The sequence below is a fragment of the Excalfactoria chinensis genome, chromosome 8 (genome assembly GCF_039878825.1).
Source record: "Excalfactoria chinensis isolate bCotChi1 chromosome 8, bCotChi1.hap2, whole genome shotgun sequence".
NCBI lineage: Eukaryota > Metazoa > Chordata > Aves > Galliformes > Phasianidae > Excalfactoria > Excalfactoria chinensis.
In genome coordinates, this window is record NC_092832.1 from 8,837,911 (window position 1) to 8,855,243 (window position 17,333).

A 17,333-nucleotide genomic window follows, 5' to 3' on the forward strand; every position below is an offset into this window, starting at 1 on the left:
GCCTGCCACACAGAGCTTTGGGCTCTTACACTTGTCATTCTGAGTCCAGTGATGACAAATCCCAGATTTCAGGGGCCTCCAAATATTTTCCTTATGTGTTTTGGTTTTGATATTTTGATTTTGAGAGCAGAAAATATTCTCAACAGCTTCAGTGGGAGTTTGTTCACAGAGCCTAAAGACTTGGGTCTACTCCAAGACACTTTTCCATGAAGCATTCCTAGTCACGTTGGATGTAGGCAAAGGCACAAACCACAACTCTGAACCAGGACTTCCAGAGAACTTGGGATGTTTGGGATTTATTTTGAGTGATCTTAATTATAAGCAATGTACTCCATGATGTGCTGCCAAAATCATAAAGAGACACCCTCAAAAATTCTTGTCTCAGTTGGCAGAAGATGTGACATTCCTTAAATAAAATGCCTCCTACCTTCAAAACCGAATCTAAATTAAATCTGCTGGGAAGGAGGAAAGCCTGGAGGACTCGCATTCAAGCAGCAGCTTGGTTCTAATCCCAGCTCTGATGGTGCTGGCAGATGGACTATCAAGAGGGAAGGATCAGAATGGGGAGTTTCAAGGGGAATGCTATGTCTATTGGAATTAAAACATACTACCTGAAAGCAGCTTACTCCCAGTCTCGGACTAATTACTTTTCAGTTGGCCTCTGAACTCACTGCATCCCACAGGTGACCAGCTGAGCAAACTCCAGTAGACAGTCTATTGTAAAATCACCTTGTGAACATTTCAGGTACTTTTCTGAAAGCCAATGGCTGGGGTTGGACTCTGCTGCTTACATCATTTCTGGTAATTGGTTGGGCTCCATGTTTCTGAAAGGTAGGGTGGGTCCTCAGCCTCTACAGCTCATTAAGGTTTCTCTGAATTTTACATAAACAAATACATCTGCATTCTGAAACACTGGCCTCAATTAACTAATTTTTTTCTGGACACTGACTAGTATGACCCTTGCTCCCTACCTCTCACATGTCACATGCTATTTTTCTGAACTTAATTTGCTTTTTCTGCAGGAAAAATTACCAAATTAATACATTCTCTTCTGACTTTGCTACTTCCTCTCTCAGAGACATTGGGTATTTTTATTTTACTTTCAAAAACATAAATGATGTATTGATTAAAAAAACCTATTCCTCAAACAACCGAACAAACCAGTAGTGCTCACAAATGTAACACTTTCATATTTCTCTACAGAAGATAAGGCTGGTAATCATTTTTTACTTTGGTCCTGCTCTCAGCTGGAATAAAAAACAAATCCCCATTTAACAGAAATGTGAGTGGAAATGAAGATCCCTATCGTTTCCTACATAGGAATGCAATTATCATTTGTTTGATTTCACTACAAATAGCTGGAATCCAGAGTTAGAGGAAGCAAATGTACATGGGTTCCATATCAAATTTATTTTGGCAACACTCTAATCCCTGCTCTAAGTACCACGAGAAAGCAGAATTACTTACCCTTCTGCCCTTAGGCCCCTGTGGTCCTGGTGGTCCCCTTGCCCCAGAAGATCCCTACACGTCAAATAAACTAATTATTGTCTTTGACATGTAGATTTATAGAAATTACAAAGTTCGTAGACAATGAGTAACAACCAATGCAAACAAAACAAATTCATAACTTCTAGTCATGGTTCAAATTAAATTAATTGTGTTAAAAGTGTAATTTATCTAGTAAAATCTGAATAGTAGTCTTTAAGTAGTCATGTTCTCAATGAGAAAGCATGATCTGTTGGATTACGTTAATTCTGTCCAGTGTTTGAAAATTCCTCAATACTCTTCATATTCCTGATTCAGCAGTGTTACGTTAAAGCCTGTGTACTGTTGATCCACAGTGAAATTAAGACAGTTATATACAGCAAATCACAAAATCATTTTATAAATTAATAATCAAACTAAACATATAATAACATGTAAATTATATTGAGTCAATGAATAATGCTGTTGTGCAGTAATAAAACATCCTTAAACAGCTCTGTGTCCCTACTTGTCTCAACTGAGTAATTTTTAAATGGGTGAGTAAGTGGTATAATTACTTTCCTTGTCTCTCATGGATGATCCTGGTACACAGCAGGTGAACACTGTGTCTGACTGGGCAAATTTTCATGACAGTTTTACAGACTGCAGTACCAGTTAGAAAACATTCATAACTCCAGCAGAGCAAAAAGGCTATTAAAAAATGGTACATTTGACGTCAAAACAAAGCACTATTTTATACCTACAGGTAATCCTTCTGGCCCCACTGGCCCGGGGCCTCCTGGAGGTCCTAAGTAGCCCTAGAATTGAAGTAAGTATAAAAAAGACACAATTTTATCTAAATTGTCATTAAAACAACAATAATAAATCCAGTTTGTTACTTGAAGAATCAGAGGTAAATTAATAAAAGGTCAACTGATACGTGAAACATTTCATCCTGGCTTAGAACAAGCATTGCTGCCAGGACACCAATCTTCACACTAGAGTGACACCCAGGGGTTGTCCACAACTGCTACGCAGTAGAATTAAGAGCCCACACTTGTTACCAGTCTGACTACTGGAACAACTTGGCAACTTGGTTACCCCTGCATACACAACAAATTATTTGATCTACTTCCCTTCCTTTATTTATCTCTCCTTTCAAATCAGTGGTGTTTGTTTGCTTGTTTGTTGGTTTTTTTAATGTCAGTCTCCTGAAAGCCTTGTATTATTTTGCTGCTTCATTCAGCAGATCAGTTTGTAGCATCAGTTCAACAGCAGTCAAAATGTTGTTAATGAAGCCTCCTGGAAACACCACCTTATAAATACTATTCTTTTCCATAAAGTTTGCACAGTCAGAAGGCTTACAATTCATTACTGTTTTGGAAGGCACAGCGCCTTTGTAATTAGCATGTATATATAGATTTAACCTTACTTATGACTTACCATCACACCTTTCTCTCCAGGAGGACCTACTGGTCCTGGACTGCCTCGCTCTCCCTTCAATGAAAAATTAAAAAGTAAATATAAGTGAGTGTTCCTTCCCTGAAATGTTCCTTGTCTACTATTCCTAGACTTGCTCTAACAATATTACAGTGATGCAAGAGGACTTTTACTAGTGTTGTCATACACAATCCACAAGGGACTTAGCATTAAAAGGGGAGCGGCATAACAACTCTGCTTTAGGGACCTTCCTTTTCTTAGAAGACTGCAGAAAAGATTTAGTACTTCACCAGTCTTTCTGAACTGCTACTAGCAGATCCCTTCTCTCTGTTGCATGCACCACGTTTATAGTTACGTTTTTAATCTATAATCCTCACCTCAGTAAACAATTTATTTCCTCTCTCCCTCATTTCTTCCACGTTTTAGGAAAAGAACATATCTAAAAGGAAGGCAGCCCTGCATCAGCTGCAGAAGCAATGGGAATGGGTGGCATAGAGATCTCATTCTTGTCTTACATACTTTCCCACCTTTTATTCATATAGCACTCAGCCCAGCCATTAGCTTGGCTGTAGATTATCTTCACTGCACAGATTGCACATTTATAGTGAACAGTACACATGACATAGAGATAATGCAATATTTTGTTAGATACTTGGAAATAAATCTTTTAATAATCTTTAAATAAATCTTTAAAATAAATGTGCTAAAAGTATATTTGTCATTTAAATCCACTCAGCATGTTTACATTGTATTATTCAATCCAGAAAAGAGGAAGACAAGTTCTACAGAAATAGCATAGTAATGAAAATAATTATTGTACTGTGATGGATCAATTATTATTTTACTGTTGCGTCAATTCCCTACTACTTAAGCTAGCAGCAATATCCCTAGGCAATCTTTACTGAGTGGAGTATAGTTATGAACAACAAGAATTATTTGATGCTGAATTCTTAGATATTATAAGTAAAACAATATGAGGAAAATATGATCTTAATTTTAACAAGCAGTGCTTTCCATTGATAAATTTTTGTTCATGTTTTTCACAGTAATTCAAATAAATTGCTGACTTTTCTAATTGGATCCCTTTAAATAGCAGCCACAAGTCTAGGTGAAATAATTCAGCCCTGCAGGGCAGAAACACAAATGGTGCTGGATCATTCCGACTAACAATTATGCTTTTATTATAATTGAAGCTGACATGCAGTACCGCAATAGTTTCCTGTTTTTCAGTTTTAAAATATTTCACCTAAATAAAACCTTGTCAAATATACTTAAGCTATTTATGCTGTTCTAGTCACATTGTCTGCCAGACTTCACTTTCATAAACAGAACTGTTATTACACAGCATAGAAAATGAACAAAGTTGCCTTTTTAACTCAGTTAATGCATACTGTCATATTCATCATTCTACTTTCATCTGTTAATGATGTAGCAGTGCTTAACCAATGATTGCTGTATAAAACAAGCATCATTTATGTCAGTTTTGTGAATCGACAGCAGTAGACAGTAAAGTGTCCTAACGTGACATATCAAATCTGTAAGCAACAGATTGCTGGTAGATTGGCAAATTCATTGCCAATTCAAATGACAAACACTAGACACATACCCCTAATAACAGCATTTGGGTTGCTGTTTATTTCATCCCCATACACAGAAATACTATAGAAATGTAAGCTTTATCCATGGACAGCAAGCCATCTCTCACCGATATTTTGTCTCCCCAGTGGCTTTTAAAGCTTATTTTTGCTGCTGAGCAGTTAGATATGCTATTTATACCTTTTCACCAAGGTTTCCAGATGGCCCAGTTTCTCCAGGTAAGCCAGATGATCCCTGGATAAGAAGTATGAGGAATTATTAGTGCAACGTCAATACCAGTTCATAGCTGGCAGCTCCACAGTGCCCAGCAGCAGTATAGCACAACTCTCAATTCCTGAGAGCTGCTGTTCTATTTGTATAAGTGGTCCTGTGGGCAGTGAGGACTGCACAAGCTAACTGGGCTTAAAGTCTATTCAAGGGGATGGCTACAGCTAGACAAACCAACAGTAAATAGCTACTGTTACTAATCACGTTAATTCGATCATCGTACTGCGTTATCACACAGAGACTACCTGTGGTCTTAGTATTGCAGTGCTGGAAGCTTTACAAACATACAGCTTGCTAGCACTTCAGTCTGACTGCAAATTGCAAGGGGAATAAATTCAGTAGAACAAAGTAAAAGCCAGTCAAGGTAAACATGATACTAGATCAGATGTTGTCTGTTATCCCCCTAGGTGTTAGAGCCCCAAACAAATCAAAAATCAGGGGGATCAGAGCCTCTAATCATTTATAAAGTGAAGTAAGTCTCTCCTGAGACTCTCCCACATATTTCTCCTGTGCAGGACAAGTACCACCATAGGAAATGGAAAGTAAGATACTAAGTATTTTCATTTTTTTATTTTTCAAATCTTATTCCCTGTGCCTGCAAAACCTCAATCTAAAAAACAGAAAATCAGCTGAGAAAAAAAATATGAAATGCTGAGCTTGAAGAAAAATAGGCACCCAGAATACACTGCAAAAAGCTGCATGTGAAAGATGGCAGAAAAACTTTCAGTAGCAGAATAAAGCATGACTGCACTGAGCCTGTAATGCTTTGAAAAGCACTGTGTAAATAAAATGGCAACAGGCACACTGACATGGGAATCTCTACATATGTCACTGTGCTAGCTTAACTAGCACTAAACTGGCATTTAAGGGGAAGAATTAAAGAAAAAAGAAAAAAAAAGAAAAAAAAAAGAAAAAAAGAAAAAAGAAAAAAAACAAAACAAAACAAAACAAAAGGAAAGCATTTCTCCTGCACTCAATAGGCTTTGTCCTTTGTAGTCTGTTCCACAGAAATCATTTCATATCAGAAAGACAATGTTCCATCCTGACACCTGACTTTGAAAAACAAAACAAAAATTTTCTTTAGACCTTTACCTGTGTAATTTCAGTAGAGTCTGGGCCCAAGTACTTTAGTGTAACAGGTGCAAATTAAGACCTTATGATTTTTTATTTTTTTTTTTTCCCCCTCCTTGGATTGCTGGCTAATCTGGAAATATCATAGCGTATATATGCTGCAATGAGCCATTGAGGCAGTGACCTTGCAGGCTAACAACACTGGCACAAATGAGTTTCTGGACAGGCTGGAGAGACAAACAGGTTCCTCAATGGTTCAATGGTTGCTACAGCAATATACTGTATGTCTGACGTTGTGCATTATGTTTCAGCCTAAGGTGTCTCTTGGCATCTGTGTAAGATTTATCATAGTGATGCTGGCACTGAGGCAATACTTGGAGGTCAGAGGCATGGTCAAGAGATTTTGTGACAAACTCTGTGAATGAGTTACCACTGCTGACAGTATGACTTGTGGCCAACCGCAGGCCTCAGTGCCAGGCAGAAATCAGTAAGACAAAGAATTACCCTGTAGTCTTGTTCATCAAGATGAAGGCTGTGGAGGTATGATTTCAAAAGGCTGAAGACTAATCACACCCATTTTCTCATTTCAGAAAGGGAAGAAGATGTAATCACAGCCAAGATGCAGCTGAGATCTATTCTCCCTTCACAGAGGCTCCTGACTTCCTAGTCAATGCCACACTGTGCAGAGGCCTGAAGACTCTGATCAGAAAGTTGTGCCCTGCAACTACACTGATGCATTTACTGACCAAGACCCTTTTTCAGGTCAGAAGTATTGTCTTTCTGAGTAAGCTGCTCTGAAATGAAAGAGAAGGAACGATGAGGAAGCAGCAATTAAGAATGTGCTGTTGTGTTAACCAGCATGTTGGGCTTTCCGTACAAAACCTCTGAGCGAGAAGACTAATGCTGGCTTCTAAGCAGAATGTTTCCTAAACACTGTTCCTCAAGATAAAGTAATTAAGATAATTTACTGTAGAAACACTAAAAGAAAGTGGATTTCTGAAGGTGCAAAAAGAGGAAAAGAAACCATGTATGAGTGGAAGCACTTATGTCTGGGAAGCAAAGCAATACTTCAGATAACAAGAACTGAAGCCAAAGAAATGGCAAAGGCGACAAGGACTTCAAGAACTAAGGAGATAGTTTGTAACAGATAAGCTAAACATTCCCCTCTCCTTCCAAAACAGAGGGCAAGTGAGGGAGGTAATGCTAGGGCAGACACCAGCAGAGGCAAGAAAGAAAAAAAAAAAAAAAAAAAAAAAAAAAAAAAAAAAAAAAAAAAAAAAAAAAAAAAGTTTAGTTAGAAATATCATTTCACTTTTTAAAGCAATTAGTAACAAACATACAGTGAAGGGAAAGTACAATCAGAAAGCAAACATCTTGTTCCATTAATACCTCAGCCACAAGACATTTTCCTAATGGATCTTCTTAAAGACCATGTGGCTCCTTAAATTTTAGTTTTGGATTGGTTTGCCATAGAGATCAGACACTGAGACTTGACGGTGGTTTCCTTCTTATGTAAGGAAATCAATGCACTCTAAAATCTGTTTGTCAAGTTGGTATCATTCAGTATCCCTTCAATCCTCTGGGGACTAATGGTGGGTTTAAAAAAAAAAAACACAACAGAAAAAGTAAAAAACAAACAAACAAAAACAAACAACACAAAACCCAACAAGATCTGAAATATTAAAAAAACAAAAACAAAAACAAAAACTCATCGTGGTTTTAAACCTTATTATTAAAGTCATAAACTTTAATTTAATCTGTGATTCTGTGAATTTGCAAGGATTTATGTATAACTCTACAGTGACAATAACAGCATTTTAGAAACCTTCCTGACAGGAGTATTTTTGTGGGAAATGAATCAAAGATCAGATCTCACAAGTAACACATGCCTAAGACAGACAAAACATCTTGCCAGCACATATGCTCCATGCTAGAAACCGGCCTGTAGTGGAATAATTGAAAACACACTGTGTACTTAATGCAAACTCAAGTTTGGAGTAATCAATTGAAAAGCTTGGTAGTGAGGAACAAACACTCAGCTGTTTCCAAAAGTGCCTGTGGAAGTAGTTGCCTGTCAGGTTGTATGCTAATGTATTCTTATGTTAAGTGAAAGTCTTTGATTCAGCATTTACAAATGTCTTTATTCACCATTCTCTCAATGATATCACACATCTAGCCACATTAACTTTCTTCTTTGAATTTTTTTGGGGGGGCATTTTCAATTAAGTTTTGCTAAAATTTGTACTTGGTCTGTGCATTCTACTTCCCTCCATACCACAGTCACCATCTCTGCCTGCTCACTTTGGCAATTCTTAAAGGCCCATCAGCTTCATACTTCATGAAGACAGGGGGTTGGACTCGATGACCTCTAGAGGTCCTTTCCAACCCTACAGTTCTGCAATTCTGTAAAGGTCTTCATATATTTTGACATATATTTTAAAATAAACAAATAAAAAAAGAAAGCATAAGTGAGCAAATATTAAAGGTTTAAGATTTGACTTAGTTGATGCGAGTCTTCAAGGATCAACAAATATCTCCATTATAAAGAGGACCAAGAGCAGAGGACGAGAGAGGGAAGAAGAGTGGATGTTCCACTCCAGATTTTTAATAACCAGTTAGCCAAGTAATTGTTAGGAGTGATATGGAGATAACCAATTCTGTCTAGGCACATAGCTACATGTCACCTCAAGGTCATGCGGAGCTGTGTGATTTTATGCAGGGCAGACAGAACAAATCTGCAAAGTATGTCACAGGCTGAACGTAGCCTTTCAAATCATTTAACTGGAAAAGGACTGCTCATTCACTGACTTGAACACGCTTTGGAAGACCTCTTTGACTACCTACAATATTCACTCAGCCCATTATGAAAATAAATCAAACAAACAACTTGAAACAAAACAGCACCAGAATCAACACTGGCAAGTATTTTAAACTGAGGACTTCCTTTAAGTAGTAAGATTCTGAAAGACCACAAAGCTAAACCTAACCTACTACAGCTTAAAAGAAAACCAAAATTCACCATAAAGTTACTGCAATAAATTGCTCATTCACTCTCAAATGAGTATAGAATTGAAAATAAAAGCAGAAAGAGAATACAAGCTTACTGCTTCACCAGTTTTTCCAATGTTTCCTTGGTCTCCTTGTTCTCCCTGTTAAATGGGGAAAACAGATGAGGTAGTTCATTAGAAAAGTAATTTCTTTCATATGTGTATATTCAAGCTGTCTGTTTTCCTAACAGACTCTTGATTTTCTAAACTACAGCAGCCAATTATAACTTCAGAAACTAAAATTAAGCAACTGGTAAAAAATAAAAATAAATGTTGTCAGTTGATTTTATTTTTGTAAAAAAATATGTGAGCTTTATTCTAGAATACTTATAAATTCTCCAGAAAAATGAAAGCTGTGTATTAAGGGCACACTAAACACTGTAAGTCAGCAAATATAGTAAATGGATGGTGTAATTTTCTTTGAAATTTCCTGTTAACAAATATGAATGCCTTGATAATTGTAGAGTTGATTCAGAAGTAAAATGTTACCAGCATACTCTATCAATACCTTTAAATATGTTACAGAGTATTTTATTAGGAAAATTGCTATTTGAATTTTATTTTAACACAATTATTTTTCTTCTAGAAATCCCATATTTTAAACTAGAAGAGTTTTGTTTTCCTTCATAATGCTGCATGTCACGTAGCATTTTCCTACATATTTTGGAAGTGGAAGCTCAGTGTATACATGCTATGACAATCCCAGCTTCCTGATGAACTGGAAACTGTTGGCTCAGATGGAGGCATGTGCAACTCACTGTATACTGCATTGGATACATGACCACAGCTGATACTCCAAACACAAACTTATTTGATACATAAAAGAAGCATTTACCTTTAAACCTTCTGGTCCAAGGTCACCCACATAACCTTTCTGTCCTGGCTTTCCCTAAAATAAATAGAATGAATTAGTAGTTCAATTTCACCCTGGTTTCTGTGGTTATCAAACTACATATATTCAAAAAGAACAGTTTAGTGACACCTAGTACCTGCATTTGAATCCATCGCATTTATAAACCAAAGTCAGGTATTCTTCACTTCCTATACAGTTTAAACCGACCAATAGATTTGGTTATTCAAACAGCACAGCCCTGCCTAGAAAAACTTCACCCATCTGTTCCAAGGGAAAGGTCTTGGTCCAAAAGTAAAGGCCAAGTGCACTGGGGATGGATCTTGAGATAGTCAGTAATGAGGTCATGCAGGTCTGACAACTGGATAAGGAAAATGAATTCAACATTCTAATGATCCTGTATCAAGAAAATGTGAATTTCTGCTAAAAGGAATCTAACAGATGTTAAACCACACTGCTCTTTCAACAGGCTGATAACTGCAATTAGACTCTCTGTACTGATAGCTTTCCTTTCTATATGATGTCCTGAAACAGGAGTGATCAAAGCAAGAGATCCCAAAAATTTCCTTCAGAAAAGGATGTTACATTTCTAACCAGCTCTTTTGCTCTGGCTTTTCTGTACCTGTATGTGCCTGAAGATCACCATGCATGTTCATTTCTGGGCAGTCAAGAAATTCTTTATTATTTTAATTACATTATCAAAACTATACAATCCTAGACTTCTCATATTAATCTTTCTCTTCTGTTTTTCTTCTTCTCTCTCTCTGCCTGAGTGATTTCATTTTGTTCTGCAAGTTCCAACAAATCTCACTGTGTCAGAAACAGACTTTTGTTTTGATAAATGGATTAGAACAGGGCACAATCAGGAATGCAGGGAGAAGAGGCTGTGAAGACAAGTTCTGAGAGACCTGGAGCAGGCAAGTTGTGTCTTTCCACAATGTTTAGCAAAGAACAACTGATGCACTTCTGCAGGTTACTACATGCTGTTTTGCTCATTTGCTGTGAAGAATTGTAAGGTCTTTATGGTGAGAAGAATATAACATAAAAATATTTTAAATAGAATTCATAGAAAGAAAACTGGTGACCACCATTAATGACCTTGATGGCTTTAGTCCTGTCAGAGCTCAATTGCAGTTACAGCTTGTAAAGCTTTCTGACTGTACCATCCCAGTTACACGTGCACAATGAAGGACCCGTGGCAGATGCAAGTTGATCAGAAAATAGAACGAGAGGATTGCAATGGTAAAGCAATGTGAAACGCACAGATTTGGCTTTCAGCAGGAATGTAACATGACTGCAAATTACACATGGAAGAAAAGCCACGGTGGAAGGTCAGACTAGTGATGGCTGCTTTTCAACTTGCTAACCCCTGGGAAAATCATTCTTCCAGGGCAGTGTAATCCCAAAGGAAACATGCATTTCCTAAATTATTAACTGAAAGTTCTGTCCTTCCCTCTCAGGAAACAGCAACAATCTGTGCTTCTTTTCACCTCACAATATGTTGATACAGGCTATTTTAATATATGTATCTTATTAGCACTCCATTCCCATCCCTTTACAAGGTTTTAATATGCCCTCAGCCTACAGGAAGCAATGAGCCACTTACAGGAAATACTGGGCCTTTGAGAGCAGTTTCCTCAGTCTTCAGGAGAACTGCTCATCTAATGACAATATATAAACACCACCTCAAAAAACAAAAAAACAAAACAAACAAAACAAAACAAAACAAAAAAAAAGAAACCAAACCACCTCCTAATACCTTTTCAGCATTCTGGTTGGACTTCAAAGATATTTTCTGCTCCAGCAACGAAGATACAAAAAAAAAAAATATGAACACATGCTTACACTTGCTGGAGCTACAACAGATAGTTACAGTGTTCATTTTCAGATAGCCTTTGAGAAAGAATTAACAGAGGGAATATAATAAGCACAGTCACTTATTTAATGTTGTATCTAATGTATTTTCACAGGACAAATAATTACTAAGAAAACATAGCTTTTTTTTTTTTTTTTTTTTTTTTTTTTTTTTTTTTTTTAAATATGGATTCATTTAAGAGAAGGCAATTATTTAACACTGGGGTGGAATGGATGAAGATGGTTTGGAATTACATGAATAAAAATAAAATCCTGTGACCAAATTCAGCTCAAAATCCATCTGTTTTAAACATGAAAATTCTTTTCCAACCTGAGACCTGGAGCACAGGTTCCTATTCACCACTTGTTTCAACAGAGATATATCTGTTTTGCTGGCAGCGTTTGTTAGGTGGGTCCCAGAGGTTTTTGGTGTCATGCACATTTTTATTTATTATTGGTTGGTGGTTTTTTTTGTTTTGTTTTGTTTTTTTCCCCCGAAAGTGAACACTAGGAATGAGCAGGTGAGGGAGGGAAAGCAAAAGGGAGGAGAAACTATTGCTGCTTGCTTAGTGCACACCTAAACTTGATTTTGGGGCAGAATGTTTTTACCTGAAACCCTGAAAGTATAGGAGATAGATTCTAGAAGAACTAGAAATTGCCTCTGTTATTGTACAATAGAAATCTAGAATAGTTTCTGTAAGAATAAAGAAAGGGTAGATTGTAATACTTATGGACACAGTTTAGTGGCCTGGGGCTGTGAGGCTGCTCCAGACAACAGGAGCTGTGGGACTTAGGTGAGAACAGTTGTGCCCTGGGATGAGATGAAGAACAGGCAGGGCTCCACACCAAGAGAAATTCCCATTTCCCCTACCTCTCATTCCAAGAGGAACATTAGCCAGAAAACTACTCTGAGATGCCTGGAGACAGCAACCTTGGGGCCACCACAGATCCACAACTTTTCTCAGCATCTTTTTGTGATAGAGAAACCAAGGAGACATAAGGCACACCAATGGCATACTCATTTCCAAATCTACTTTGGACAAATGGACCCAAATGAAAATGTTTCTGCTTGCTGGTTTCCTTCTTGAGCCACCCTGCCAGCTGGTGCATGCACATCAATGCAGACAACATAACAGCAGGTGACTAACAACCCATGGGTTACCCGCTGCAGCAGCATTTTTCTCATTGCCACTGCACAACACTGGAGATGCCATCCCATCATGGTGAATTGCCTAAGGGGGAAACTGAAAGTATGAGGCAGTCAAAATAAAAATTTCCATCAGACACTCAGCAGGAGTTCGGGAACTGAATATCAAAGGGAGTCATCTCAATTTGTTAATTTTTTTTTAAATATTTTCTCAGCTGAAGTGTATTATTTTCATTTTATTATTTGTACTTTTACTTATTCCATGTGGCAAACATGCTTTTAAATATTATACCTAACAAAGAATTCTCAATCTTGACGAGTTAAGGAGCAGGAAAAACAACATAGGAATATTTTCTCTCTATAAGTGGGGAGCAGCAGGAAAGACTGCAGCCTCAAATTTTTCTAAAAATAAGCCTCAAGTCCTCAAAATGCTTAGAGGTTAGTACATTTTCCTAACTAACAAGGTAAAACATCAGTCCAAACAGCATTATGATAATCCAACAATAATGGTCTCAGCAATTACCAACCACATCTGCTAGAGAATGATTTATTAAAGCATTTGTCATTTACATTGCTCCCTGACAACTAAGTTTCACGTTCAGATCTTCACCAGTTTCAGTACTCAGTGTACCTCATTCAGGACCTCATAAGAGCACAGTGGTTTAATCTGTGCCAAAGCAGCACCATAAGCAATTTGAAATTGACTCCTTTTCCTTTTCATGGGTTTTACTTTGTGCAGCATGGTTGTGGTTTCCTTTCAAACCCTGGATTTGGAAAGACCTTTTTCCCATCTTTGCCTAAAACATTTATTCATTTATTATTTTAAAACAACCTTTTAAAATTTTATTTTATTTTTTATTTTTTTTCCCCCACAATAAATGTATCTTTTAAACCGGCACTCATTCTGAATAATAGTCTGCAACAACAAAATTACTTACTCTTGGGCCAACTGTGCCAATAGGTCCAGCTGGTCCTACTTCTCCCTGTAAAGAAAAACAAAGTAGAAAAGAAAATTAATCAGGACTCCAGTAATCTTGATGCCAAGAAAAAACAGAATCTGCAGACAACTGTTTTTCACTTAGTATATCATTTTACATTTGCCTCATATGTGCGTATGCATGTGTCTAAATCTGACAAACAGAGAGAGACTGAACTGATTTCAGTTAATTAGCCAGATGGCCATGCGCTACATCACTGTCAGAGGCAGCCAGAAAGGCTGATGAACTTCATATTCCCCCATTATGGCAATATATTCACAGTTCTGAGACACAGCAGTGATGGGTCAATCTCTCTGTCTGCCCTATATTTACTCTCTTCCAGAAACATTTGCCATTTCATAACCATGAGAACAGCAAGGACATTCCTTCTCTTTTCTTCCATGTAGCTAATGGTGCTGTCACCAAAGTTAGCCCAACCATTTTGGCAGGGCTTATCCTTTATTTCTTGGGAATGGAGGAAGACCAGGTGGTCAGACCTGTCAGGTGTGAAGACAAAGAAATGACAGTGTCTGTGCCACACAGTGCACTAATAGAGCTATATATAATAGAGAATTGCAGTGTTAATTCTTCATGGTTCATTCATTCATTATATGGTTATATCAAAGAACACATTTGTACTGCTATGCTAGGAGCTCATGCTGTTATCATTTAGTTTTCTGATTCTTTCAAGGTGTAAGATTTTATCCAGCTCCTGGAAGAAGGAGTACACAAGATTTACAGTTTCAGATAGAATGAACCAAAGGAATAAAGAAATGCTATCTACAGCTTCCTGTCTTTCTAACTAAATGATCACCCAGTATCTGTTGTGAAAGCTCGTAATTTAGAATCATCAGAGCTGGAAAGGAACTTTAAAGGTTGTCTAGTCCAACTCCCCTGTAATGAACTAGGACATAATTTAAGCAAGCTATATAAATTAAGCAAACTATTAGGAAAATTAGAGGTCTATTGCTAGATTCTTTGAATAAATGATTTATAATTGCTACTTTTGGCCTAAGATACAAGAGTTTTTATTTGTATTGTGATGAATTTAGAGTACCTAATAAACCTTTAAGAAGAAAAGCTGCCTACCTTCACTTCAATTAATTGAGGTCTTATAGTTTACTTAAGTGTATCCAGGATATTTTCCGTTAAATCCATGTTTGCATTCTGCCTCCATGCACAACTCTGCCCTGTCTCCCCAGCTTAAAAAGAACCATGTCATATTCAGGACCCAGATTTTACTGAAACCACTGAGTAAACTTCAGTGAACAAATTTAAAGGATACACAATCATATAACACCTTTTTGCAACCCCGGTTAAAAAGAAAGAAAGGAAAAAAAAAAAAAAAAAAAAAAAAAAAAAAAGAAAAAAAACAACAACAACAACAAAAAGAAACAACAAAAAAAGCAAATGAAATCTTGCATGGTAATACCTTAAATACCTAATTACTCTTCTCTAATCTTCCATCTCTTCACAACATTTCCTTTTAAACAATCTGCTGACTGAATAGTTTTTCCATCTTACCTCAATTCCTTTGGGGCCCTGTGGCCCTGGAGATCCCCGATCACCCAGAAGTCCCTAAACAACCAAACAAAAACAGCAAGATCTTACATCAGCAAACAACCACTATGGTACAATCTGTCACACCTTAAAATTCTGGACACAAACCCAAAGCTGGGTAGGCACATCTCATTAAGTACTCTTGTCCATTTCTATTAAGAAACCAAGAGAATATGAAGGAGAATTCTAATATCTGCTGGAAAACTGATTATCTTACATACCTCAGCTATGTAGATCTTTTTGAAATTATTTTTTATTATTTGAAATGAAAATAAAATACTGAAGCCTGCAGAATAACCATCTCTCTTCTCAGGAGAACAAAGCATGCCATCATTCTAAGATTAAAGCAGACCGATATAACTCTTATAGACCTTTGATTTAGATAGTATTTAGCATTTGATGATAATATTGTGAGGAAAACAAACTAGAAAGTGAATTCTAACTGCTAGCATGTCTGCCCAAGACTACTTGTGATTTTCAGCCTTTACTTTTTGTTCATGATTATAATCAGCTTTCCAGAGATGAAGAATTTTGGCTTGCCAACTCTTGGGTTTTTATGACTACAGCAACTTTTTCAACATTTTGTTAAATCAAGTAATAGCTAGCAGTGTGTCAAAAATATTGGCCATCCAAATTACATAAGTAATAACTCGGTAAAGCATTTGACCTGGCAGAGGACAATTTTTTTTAATCTCTGTGTAATCACATTACTAATGTTCTGGGAAGGATAGATTAACAACATGAGATAAAGCACAGAGAAGAAAGAATCTGCCCTTCAAGAAAGTGGTGTTGTGAAAGTTCCAAGCGTAAGCCTTATTAATTGCTTACTAATGAAGCTGAAGTCTAGACTGAAGGTGCAGGCATTCTCTCCAGTAACAGCATGCCAACTAAAACAGAAAAGAAAATGGAATAGGCTACTTCAAGGTAGGACACTGCCAGTTTAGGGAAGACTGAGGTAGTGAATTGTTTGACATGTTGTTTGACATTCCACATCAGAAGTTACAGGAAGGCTCATAGGAGCACTACATAAGTGGTATTCTTGTGTAGTAAGTCAAGAAATTGTTGTTATATTCTAATAACAAAGCACATTAAGACAGATGATTTTCAGTGCAATGCAATTACACCATGAAAATGTCAGCAGCACTGCCACTGTATGAGCCCTTACACCTCACTTAACTGGATTTGGAAAAAAGTACCAGACTATAAAGCTCATATTAGGACTAAAGGAAATTTCCATCTCCCCTTTGATGTTTCAGACAACAAACAGAAATTGAAGGTAGTCATTAGACATATGCCAAAGTGTCTGGAAAAAAATGAGGCAGTCTGTAAATGGGGATATCCCGTATTTCATACGTATTTGTGTATCAATATATGATGTACATACACAGACAACTTCTTAGATGATCACCTCCTAAAGAACTGGTGGAACTCTGGAACTCCTAACAGCCACTTTTATTCAGTGTTATCCAAGCAAACATAGATGAACAGAAGTCAGAAGTTTTCAACTACAACCACAGCACAACACAAATTACTGGAAAAAACTACAGCTGTAGTCACCGTATTCTGCCTTTTCCTGTCACTTTTCTCAGTTACAGAGCATAAATACTTACAAGAATAACACAGGAAGCAAACTAGTTCAGAACTTCTTAAAAACTTTCTTCTTTTTAATAAGTAATGGATCAAGATCAAACGCCTTCTAAAATATTGTTTCCAGGCTGAGTAATGTACTATAGAGCAAATTACATAATAAAGCCTTTGAACATTATTTTTGGTAGGTCAGATTTGCTGATTACTGCAGTAGTTTAGGGAAAATTCGTAATCCAGAAGTTCGACTGGTATTTAGAGGTAGCTGATCACACTTATAGAGCTTAAACTTTCCAACAACAGACCAAAGTTCTCCCTTGCCAGCTACTAAGTTAGAAAGTTTATCTCGCCTTCTTGGCTTTTAAAATGGGTATTACTACTGAGGAAGTATAAACAAAAACATGCGGAAAAGCACAACACGGTAAAAACAGTTCTAAAAATAAAACGTTGGAGGAAATTTCAAAAAAAATAACAAC

The 17,333-nt window shown here is 37.0% G+C and overlaps 1 protein-coding gene across 1 annotated transcript in view; it reads right to left on the reverse strand.

The window, feature by feature from the left end:
• Positions 1-17,333, reverse strand: part of COL24A1 (collagen type XXIV alpha 1 chain) — a 110,318-nt gene that overhangs the window by 40,302 nt on the left and 52,683 nt on the right. Inside the window, exons 21-28 of the mRNA XM_072343519.1 lie at positions 15,238-15,291; positions 13,675-13,719; positions 9,721-9,774; positions 8,943-8,987; positions 4,681-4,734; positions 2,908-2,961; positions 2,229-2,282; positions 1,468-1,521 (exon numbers count right to left, since the gene is read on the reverse strand). Of these exons, the coding sequence (XP_072199620.1) occupies positions 1,468-1,521; positions 2,229-2,282; positions 2,908-2,961; positions 4,681-4,734; positions 8,943-8,987; positions 9,721-9,774; positions 13,675-13,719; positions 15,238-15,291 (414 nt within the window). The remainder of the gene's footprint in view (positions 1-1,467; positions 1,522-2,228; positions 2,283-2,907; positions 2,962-4,680; positions 4,735-8,942; positions 8,988-9,720; positions 9,775-13,674; positions 13,720-15,237; positions 15,292-17,333) is intronic.